Source organism: Eumetopias jubatus, unplaced genomic scaffold (genome assembly GCF_037043125.1).
Source record: "Eumetopias jubatus isolate StellerSeaLion01/CBP00866 unplaced genomic scaffold, mEumJub1_p1.0 scaffold_6, whole genome shotgun sequence".
NCBI classification, from domain to species: Eukaryota; Metazoa; Chordata; class Mammalia; order Carnivora; family Otariidae; genus Eumetopias; species Eumetopias jubatus.
In genome coordinates, this window is record NW_028274812.1 from 32,572,403 (window position 1) to 32,583,294 (window position 10,892).

Consider the following 10,892-nt stretch of genomic DNA (forward strand, 5'->3'; position numbering starts at 1 on the left):
GATTTAAACCCAAATCTGTCTGACTTCAAAACTATTTATCAATAAGCTACAGGGATAAAATTAAGAGAATACTTAGAAATTCTTAGAAAGTCCCCCAAGTTTCTCTGAGCCATGATTTTTCATCTCCAACATGGAGATAATGGCAGAGCTGTGGTTTATACCAAAAAGAGGTAGCAGATGTGTATTTTGAAATGTAGAAAGGACCTTATATAAAGATACAATAAGTCATAACTAGCTGATTCTTTTTATATGCCTAAATCTCATTTCTTTTTAAGATTTTATTTATTTATTCGACAGAGAGAGAGCACAAGCAGGGGGAGCGGCAGGCAGAGGGAGAAGCAAATTCCCCCCGGAGCAGGGAGCCCAATGCGGGGCTCAATCCCAGACCCCCAGGATCATGACCTGAGCTAAAAGCAAATGCTTAACTGAGCCACCCAGGTGCCCCTCATTTCTTAAAATAGCATTGAATATAAACCTTTCCTTAAAGTCGATATCCTTAAAACTTTTGGTCTCAGAATTCCTTTATACTCTTAGAGAGGACCCTAAGAAGCCTTTTCAGACAATCATGGACATTCTTTAAAACCACACCAAAATTCTACAAGTGGTAATTTTGTAAAGGCAAAATGCAACATGAAACTTGAGACTAAAATATTTTTCATACTGTTACATTAAAATCTCTTAGTCTATCTTGCACTTTGAATGAAACTTATACCCATTCAGTTTTATAAATCCTCCATCGGTCTCTTGGAAAACATGAGTTTATTGAGTTATGTAGTTCTTCCAAATGTTGACACAATGTCTTATACCTTATGGGAAAAAAACCACATTCCTTACTATTTCCATCAATTTCTTCAGAAAGGCCTTTTTTTAAAGATTGTATTTACTTATTCAAGAGAGAGAGTGAGAGAACACAAGCAGGGGGAGCAGCAGAGGGAGAGGGAGAAGCAGACTCCCTGCTAAGCAAAGAGCCTGATGCGGGACTCGATCCCAGGACTCCAGGATCATGACCTGAGCTGAAGGCAGACGCTTAACTGACTGAACCTCCCAGGTGCCCCCTTCAGAAGTCTTTAAAAATTGGGAAGTTATCGATCATACAATAGCAGATACAAGATTCTCCAAAATTCTAATTTTTGCTGAAAAGATTGGATTTTATCAGGGGCAACGGGTACCTTAATTTGTTTTCCTTGAAGTGACAAGCTAACAAGCATTTTGAGAAAATGTGTGCCAAATACTAAAGCCTGAATAAAAATGTGTCAATTGTTCTTTCAAATAAAAATGGTGTCCCGTGGTAGGGGGTATTGGGGGGGAGCAGCTAGTTCAGCTCACAACTCAATCACAGAGTTTCCCTCCAGAAAACCACAGCTCTGCAGTGTGCGGCAGACGTGTGGATGTGTACTTCCCATTTCACACACTACAGAGATGTCCTTTAGAGTTGAGATTTAAGAAAATCTGCCTCATCCAGGACATTTTTACTGCTTTATCTAGTACACTTTTTTTTTATTATGTCATGTTAATCACCATACATCATTAGTTTTTGACGTAGGGTTCCATGATTCAATGTTTGCGTATAACACCCAGTGCTCCATGCAGAAGGTGCCCTCCTTAATACCCATCACCAGGCTAACCCATCCCCCTACCCCCTCCCCTCTAGAACCCTCAGTTTGTTTCTCAGAGTCCATCATCTCTCATGGTTCTTCTCCCCCTCTGATTTCCCCCCCTTCATTCTTCCCCTCCTGCTATCTTCTTCTTCTTTTTTTTTTTTAACATATAATGTATTATTTGTTTCAGAGGTACAGATCTGTGATTCAACAGTCTTGCACAATTCACAGTGCTCACCATAGCACATACCCTCCCCAATGTCTATCACCCAGCCACCCCATCCCTCCCACCCCCCACCACTCCAGCAACCCTCCGTTTGTTTCCAGAGATTAAGAATTCCTCATATCAGTGAGATCATGTGATACATGTCTTTCTCTGATTGACTTATTTCGCTCAGCATAATACCCTCCAGTTCCAACCACATCGTTGCAAATGGCAAGATTTCATTCCTTTTGATGGCTGCATAATATTCCATTGTGTATATATACCACATCTGCTTTATCCATTCATCTGTCGATGGACATCTTGGCTCTACATTCTATTAAGTGAAACTGATTTCTTTTTGGCGTAATCGCAAGTGCATGACCACACATGTAAGTGGGGCCGCCCATCGCCTGGATGCCTTCTAAGGTGACAGCAGTGGCACCTGCCCTTGCTTTAATACCATCAGTATAAATGTCAGCACTGTGAAAAGAGCAAATGACATCATGCTGTTGTTGTTAAAATCGTTTGGAATTCATGGCCCCCCTGAAAGACTTAACTTTGGACACACCAGGGGCCCACCCACCGCACTTTGAGAGTGCTGCCTGAACTATTTTGGCTTTTGCAACTTTGTTCTACCTGTGCTGTCTTTTGCTTATAAACATATGTATTCAAAATAAAGGTAATCTGGAGCAACGGGAGATTCTATGTGGAAAACTTTCATAATGACAGTTGTACTTCTTTTGCTGCACAACAGCACCATAAAAACTGAGTTCCTTGCCACATCTCTCTCTCCATGACAGACCATGGGCCCCCGATGCCTGCTAATGCCACATAGCTTTTCAAGGGAAAGAAATCAGCTTTAGGAACAAGCTACTTTCTCTGAAATATTTCCTGAAAACCATGCTCTTGAAGGATCTCAAACCACACCTGTGACAGAATGTTTGCCACCTAAATCCACGTAAAATCCTAAGATACATAAGATACCATCCTAAGAAGATGATCCATCCACAAATGAGATATGCTTGTGAAAATTCACTCCCTCCAACATGACTTTCTATTACGCCTCTCTATTTTCCTAGTCTACATTTAAAAATGTATTAAGAAGGAAACTCAAATCAAGAAGATTTGAGTTTCCTTTCCCCCAAATTTGTATACATTGGAAGCTCAGAGTAACGTGTGATTACTGACATCACACTGATTAAAAGGCAAATGAATGGGATGCCATTAGCCATTAATCCAGAATAAAAACCTGTAGTTAAAAGCCCTTAAGGTGGCTCAGTCATTAAACGTCTGCCTTCGGCTCAGGTCATGATCCCAGGGTCCTGGGATCGAGTACCGCATTGGGCTCCCTCCTGAGTGGGGAGCCTGCTTCTTCCTTTCCCACTCCCCCTGCTTGTGTTCCCTCTCTCACTGTGTCTCTCTCTGTCAAATAAATAAGTAAAATCTTTAAAAAAATAAAAAATAAAAACAATAAAAGCCCTTTTGGTTATCAAAGTTTTCTACTTCCAAATTTCAACTGTAAATTTAACCCACTGTTTCTAGAAGTAGAGTAAATGAACCAACTACATCCGAATAACTTGAGGTACTTAATATATTATGCAGATTCTTTGGGTCCATTCCTATCTTAGTCTGCTCAAACTGCTGACATTGCAAAATGTCACAGACTGGGTGGCTTAAACCACAGAAATTCTTACATTTTAGAGGCTGGCAAGTTGCAGATGAAGGTGCTGGCCAAACTGCATCCTGGTGAAGACTCTTCTTCTGTCTTTCATGATGTTTCCACAGGACGCTTTCTTAGGGTGTGTTGGAAAGGGGCATGAGGGAAGGGAGGGAGACAGCTCACATCTCCTCTCCTCCCCTTTCTTAAAGCCCACTAAGCCCTTCACGACAGCCCTCCCTAATGACCTCAGCTAAGTCTAATCACCTCCCATAGGCCCCGGGTCCAAATATCATCACATTGGGGGAATTATGACTTCACCGTATGAATTTGAGAAGGACACAAACATTTAGTCCATAACAATTTCAAGCCTTCCACACCACAACCTCTGGGAATAGAGCCCAGCAATCTGTTGTCCTTAACAGTTCCCGGCTGTTTTCCTAAGCACACTGCAGTTTGAGTAAACCTGATTGCACCCCTGTGAGCCTGTTTCCTAATCTGTAAACTAGGACTGATGAACACTATACTTTCCTATTTCAGAGTTGCTGATGTGTTGAGGATCGATTAAGAATATATGGGAAAATGCTTTCTAAAATTGCAAAGTGCTTTGTGAATCATCATCATCTAAACTGTTACCACCTACATTTCCACCAAATCTTTTTCTAAAAACTAAAAAGTAGGAGAGCCTGGGTGGTTCAGTCAGTTAAATGTCCCACTCTTGATTTTGGCTCAGGTCATGATCTCAGGGTTGTGAGATCGGGCCCCGTGTTGGGCTCCATGCTGAGTGTGGAGGCTGCTTAAGATTCTCTCCCTCCCTCTCCCTCTGCCCCTCCATTCCTCTCTAAAAAAAAAAAAAAAAAAAAGAATAAGAATTATAAAAACCAAAAACTAAAAGTGAGGGACACCTAGGTGGCTCGGTCAGTTAAGCATCTGACTCTTGGTTTCTGCTCAGGTCATGATCTCAGGGTCCTGAGATCAAGCCCTGTGTCAGGCTCCCCACTCAGTGGGGAGTCTGCTTGAGATTCTCTCCCTCTCCCTCTAAAATAAATAATCTTAAGAAAAACTAAAAATGAAGGATAAAATGAAGATTATTATAGATGTTATCTTAATTCTTATAATTAAACCTCAAATAACTAAAATTCTCAGGAAATAGTGTTCTAGTTAATATGTAGCTGAACATTCTGGTCACTCTTTGGAAAAGCCCTTTTAAATATGTTGTTATACTTTATTTCTGTAGTAAATACATAACTTAGATTTTATTTGATGCCAAAGGGCTTTTATTTGAGTCAGCTTTCTGAATATCAGTTCTTGCTGCATAGGACTCAAGCTGAAAAGTGTAATCTATGTTCTGCCTTGAACTCATTTGCTAAAAGGTTTCTTGTCTACTTTCTGTTGTTTGGGGATATTTTGTAGTTGATAAAGGCATGTTTATTTTAACCAAAGGTAGATCTCTAATTACAAGTTATATTCCAAAAGCTTAGATGTTCCTAAATCATTTGAAATATGAAATGCCTCTTCTACTAAAAAAAAAAAAATTATAGACCACAATTAAGTTCTCTAACTTGTCCAAAATGCCCATAATACAGATGAAATACATTTGCCAAATGAGTTAGAAGTTACAGGGGTATTTTGCAGTGAAATTTATCAAACTCAGTCTGATCTTGCCATTTGCAACAACGTGGCTGGAACTGGAGGGTGTTATGCTGAGTGAAATAAGTCAATCAGAGAAAGACATGTATCATATGACCTCACTGATATGAGGAATTCTTAATCTCAGGAAACAAACTGAGGGTTGCTGGAGTGGTGCGGGGGGGAGGGATAGGGTGGCTGGGTGATAGACATTGGGGAGGGTATGTGCTATGGTGAGCGCTGTGAATTGTGCAAGACTGTTGAATCACAGATCTGTACCTCTGAAACGAATAATGCAATATATGTTAAGAAAAAAAAAAGATAGCAGGAGGGGAAGAATGAAGGGGAGTAAGTCGGAGGGGGCGATGAACCATGAGAGACTATGGACTCTGAAAAACAAACTGAGGGTTCTAGAGGGGAGGGGGGTGGGGGGATGGGTTAGCCTGGTGATGGGTATTAAAGAGGGCACATTCTGCATGGAGCACTGGGTGTTATGCACAAACAATGAATCATGGAACACTACATCAAAAACTAATGATGTAATGTATGGTGATTAACATAACAATAAAAAAATTTTTAAAAAGTACAAAAAAATTTATCAAATTCAGTCTGAATATAAAACTGTTTTCATTTACCATTAATGCTGGTATCTGAGAAAAAAGTAAGCTGGGGGACAGTGAGAAGGCGATAGATAAAAATTTCTGTTACTATTCTAAATGGGTCAGTGGTCCTCAGTTCTTTATTATACAGAATGCATAAGGTCTCTCAACATGGCCATTAGGGATTCTCTTCAGAATGATGAATAAAGGAGGCAGGGGACAGCAAAACCGAGTGTCCAGAGTGAACTGAACAAGCGGAATGCAAGGGAATAAAGACAACGTTGAAAGGATGGCTGTGTATCCACGGAGCAGAAACCGCTGAGGTATCAATGGTGAGAAAGAGAGAGAGAGAACAGAATGGGACTCAGAGCAGAAAGGAAGTAATTGAAAGCAATGCTGAAGAAAACAGTACCCCGCAAAAGCCACGAAGACTGAATGTGGGGTATGAGAGCAAAGTCACCAACACAGAAGAGGCCTCAATACACGTGGAGCCGACTCTCATCTGTACCTGCAGAATGACCTACCCTGTGCATGCCTGATGGCCACACCTGGGTCGTTTGTACCTAAGAGGATGGCCAACAGTTGGATCCTGCTTCTGAATTCAAGTGATCACAGAGGCCTTGCTTGACCTGTCCTAAAGCATGTTGGCCTTGGCTGGAAACTTTGGTTTATAGCTCCTTCACGGCCTCTTCCATCTCCCAAGGCCCTAATGAAATGATATCCCAGTTTTGACCTTATCCCTGAATTTCTACCCAAGCATCGTATCTATTAGCGCATCTATATTTAGATTCCTGACTTTCAACTGGTCATATGGGTCTGTGGTTAGATAGTCAGTTTTCCAATCTTGCTCTTTTCCAAGGCAAAGTGTCGCTCGGTCTAAGTAAAAATGCAGTGCATTCACTCATTCAACCAAAAGCCGATACTGAATGTCAGGCACTGTCTGAGGCCCAGTGGTAAACACAACCATCTTGCTTGCCTCCTAGGAATGTTTGATTCATTTTATCACAACATGTGAGACAAATACCAAAGGGGGCACACGGGAGACTTCTCTGGCCTCTAAGATGCTCTGGTCATTCTGAAAGATGCTAAACTATGGCTGGAGGATATTAAACTTTACAAACCAAAGAGAAATGTCGATTCCAAGTCTGATTAAGAGCAGAGAATCAGGGGCACCTAGTGGCTGTCAGTTAAGCGTCCGACTCTTGATTTCACCTCAGGCCCTGATCTCGGAGTTGTTAGACGGAGCCCCGCATCGGACTCTGTGCTCAGCGTGGGGTCTGCTTGAGATTCTTTCTCTTCCTCTCCCTCTGCCCCGCCCCCCCCACCCCCCCCCCCCCGCTCAGGCTCTCTAAATAAATAAATAAATTTCTTAAAAAAAAAAAAAGAGTAGAAAATTATCTTGAATGTTCTCCAAACTGTATTTTAGAGATAAGACAATGTGTTGTAAAAAGGGGAGAAGAGCTTACCGAATTAGTAACTTTCATACCCAAACTTCTGATAAACAAGGGCAACCTCTGCCACTTACAAAGAACTCTTTCACTGAAAGGTGAAAGTAGTCTTTAACCACAACCACCCACACATAAAGCCCTTTTCACATACACAGGTATACGTATTCATAAGCACTGCAGAAGGTCACAAACACAAAATAACACTGTAGAAGGACTCACTGGTCAGTGGAAAAATGTACTGCACTGTGGTTGAAAATTCTCTGCCCTTTAAAATGATACCAGGGAATAAGAAGGATTATTTCAAATAAATCTTCAAGTCTAACCTCAGTGGAAGTCAAAATTTCAGTTCAAAATTTAATTTGGAACTAAGGAAAGACATCCAGTATTTAACACATCTACTGGAGCATATACAGAGAAATACTTCTACTTGCCCTCTGAGTTTTCTGCAGTCTGGCTTAGTGCCTGGGCATGAGCATTTCCAGGGCCCAGGACCAAAAGCCACCAGAGCCTGCAATTCTTTCCCTGGACTCAACACCACTTCCCTTCTTCATCCACTCTCACATCACTACATCATTTAAGCTTATCTGAAATTTCTTCAGAAAAATGCAAGAGTTGCCACTGATTATCTCTCTGGAAAGCAACTCTTGTAATAATTATCCTGCTAGATAAAAACTGTGTGGCTGAGGACCAGATCAGTGGTTGGCCTCTAGTAATCCCAACCCTGGATGCAGTCAGTCAATTTATTTCTTCAGCTTTATGAAAAGTGTGTTGATGTTTAACCTGAAAAAAGGAATCCCATAATTGCAGCTCCTTTCTAGAAGATTCGTCCCAGAACTTTTTTTTTAAAGATTTTATTTATTTATTTATTTATTTGAGAGAGAGAGAATGAGAGACAGAGAGCACAAGAGGGAAGAGGGTCAGAGGGAGAAGCAGACTCCCCGCTGAGTGGGAAGCCCGATCTGGGACTCGATCCTGGGACTCCAGGATCATGACCTGAGCCGAAGGCAGTCGCTTAACCAACTGAGCCACCCAGGCGCCTGTCCCAGAACTCTTTGATGTCAATTGTCAAATTCCTTCTGGAGACTTTTCCCTTTAGAAGTGCATCATTTGGTGGGAAGGGGGGAAGTAGGGTATTGAAGTAGGGAAGAAAAAGAAGAATGGGTAAAAGGTTTTCACATTCACTTGCGTTACTAATTAAGATTACTAATTAAAACATAGCAATGAGTTTAGGTGTATATTTAATGTCCCACAGTATTTCATCAAAGACATGAGGTAAGAATTCTTTGCTGATTTGTGTTACAGCAAAAGACCCCACCTAATGGAATAAGAAATATTCATGATTATACTACTTGTGAAAGTAAGACCTAAGACACTTCCATGTCCAGTACCCAGTTACATCATCAGAACACAGTGGAATGCTGTTTGACCAGCTGATTGCACATGTCAAAGACTGAAATGCATGTTTCAAAGGTAGACCTTTGCTGATAGCTATTGCGGATCTATAAGTAAATGAGGAGGAAAGATTTAAAAACTGAATATAGCAATTGGCAATTTAGCAAGCTTCCAAGGCTATAGGCATTTAGAAATGATTTCACATTAGAGTTGCACACAGATTCAATGTACAATTATTGAATACCTGGTAGTGTGCTAAACACCTGAAAATATGGATACTAAATAATTTTAGTGATCATGTTATAAAAGCAAAGGTCTCCCATTAACAGAAACAAAAAAAAGGTGACTCAAAAGTCCAAAAGTAAGTTCTCATCCTGATGCAAAAATATATGTTGAGATATAAACATTATGTGGTTTGTGACTCTTTGAACCTTAGGCTTAAGTTTTAATTACTAAGCATATGACATCATCTCTTTAGTCTAGGAATGTTGGTTCCCCAAAGTATTGTAACATCTCCATGATACCTAAAATATAGTGAAAATGGAAATGTTTATGAAAGGAAAGCAGATTTCAAATATCAGAAAAGATATTCTCTACACAGCATTGTTCAATCATAGTAAGTGATGTTTTCTATATAATGCATAAAAATGATTATGTCTACTTGTAATTTTCAATTTACTTCCCCACAAACATTGTTCCCATTGGATCCTCATAATAATCCTATGCAATGGGCAATGGAGGTGATGTCCTCATTTTAACAAATTAAGAAATTGAGGTTTGGGAGACTTATACAAGGCCTCAGCAATTACTAACTAAACCAAGAACCCAGGCTCTGACTCTCAGCCCAGCACTTCCTACCATAGGAATGAAAACCCCCACATTTCATCAAAAGGACTGTGGATCTTGCAACTGTCAAAATAGCAGAGGAATAATGGCTACTTTTGTTAGCAACAAAAACCGTGTAACCTACGGTTAAGAGTGGACAAATAATCGTCAACATTTCTTCACATTCGCATAACATGAATATTGATGGAATTTCTGTAACAGCTGCAAGGAAATTCCTAAGCAGAGCCAAAAGAAAAGGCATTTCCTAAAGTTCCTGATAAAATTTAAAGAACTCTGTTCAATCTTTTCAAGTGAAATCAGTTAATGCAAACAAAGTCATCAATACTACCCCCAGATTCGCCCAAAAAAGATTAAAAAGGGGTAAAAAAAGTTGTCCTTTTCTAAGACCAACAACTTTCGGGGGGAGGGTCATTTTTCCCTTCTAAAATCTTCGTACTCTGCTGGGGGACGAGATGGCAATTTTAACAGCCTGGTTTCCTAAACGCGGCCCTTAGAAGCATCCGTGGCACAAGGGGAGCGCGAACCACTACCCCGGGGTAAAGAGCAGGAACAGAGCGGGGAGCAGGTCTGCGCGCCCGCAGGCGAACGCGTGCAGACGAAGAGGAGCGGCCGCAACGCTGCCTCTCTCCGGGCCTCCGGTGCTGACCGCGCTCGGCTCCCAGGAGCCGGGCGCCGCCCTCCCCGCCCTCCCCGCCCTCCCGGGCGCCTGGCCGGGCCGCGGACCTACCAGCGAGAGCACCTTATAGGTGTTGGGGTCTTTGGCCGTGCGGGCGCGCGCCGCCTTCTCCAGCGGCTCCTCCCCCACCTCCATGGGGGCCAGCAGGGACTCAGCCGCCTGCCCGTCCCCGGGCGCCGCGGCGGCGCGACCGACGCTCGGGTCACGGCCGTTCCCCGCCGGGCCCTCCCGGGGAACACGGCCGACCTCGCCGCCGCTGCTCCCGCCCCCCTCGCAGCCCTCGCGCTCCATCGTGCCCCCAGCGCTCCGGCCCCGCCGCCCTGTCGCGCTTTTAATAGGCTCCGCGCCCGCCTCGCCCCGCCCCGCCCCGCCCCGCCCGCCGCCGCGCCCGCCCCTCCCCGCCAGACCCTTGGCTCTGTGCCCGTCTCACAGCGCTAGAAGTGAGGGGAAAGTAACTCAACGCCCCGGATTATTTGGCTTCCTGTCTGATTTCGGGCACTCTGCGTGTCGGTTATTTTGGGTCCTGTACGTGGGCGCGTCTTCAACTTCCCCCAAAGCCTTCCCCTCCCCGCGCCCCGGGCACCTTCCGAACACTTGCAGGAATCGCCCTGCGTGGCCTCGTGGCGCGGGCTGGACTGGAATTGCAGTGTGGTCTGCAGAGGGCGTGAGATCATGGGGCCCCAAAATAGAGCGGGAGGAGGAGAAGAAGGATGCAGCCGAGGCCGGTGCAGCTTCTCCACGGCGGGAGAGTGGAGTCGGGCAGACCTGTGTTTCTACTGCGACGTTCCAATAGGCTGGAGGGGGTCGAGGGTGGGACGAAGCGACCTTCTTTTTCTCCTGCG

At 43.3% G+C, this 10,892-nt stretch overlaps 1 protein-coding gene across 1 annotated transcript in view; it reads right to left on the reverse strand.

The window, feature by feature from the left end:
- The window catches only part of ENPP1 (ectonucleotide pyrophosphatase/phosphodiesterase 1), a 69,891-nt gene extending 59,550 nt beyond the window's left edge, over positions 1–10,341 (reverse strand). The window contains exon 1 of the mRNA XM_028125335.2: positions 10,102–10,341. Within this exon, the coding sequence (XP_027981136.1) occupies positions 10,102–10,341 (240 nt within the window). The remainder of the gene's footprint in view (positions 1–10,101) is intronic.
- Positions 10,342–10,892: the final 551 nt, after the last annotated feature.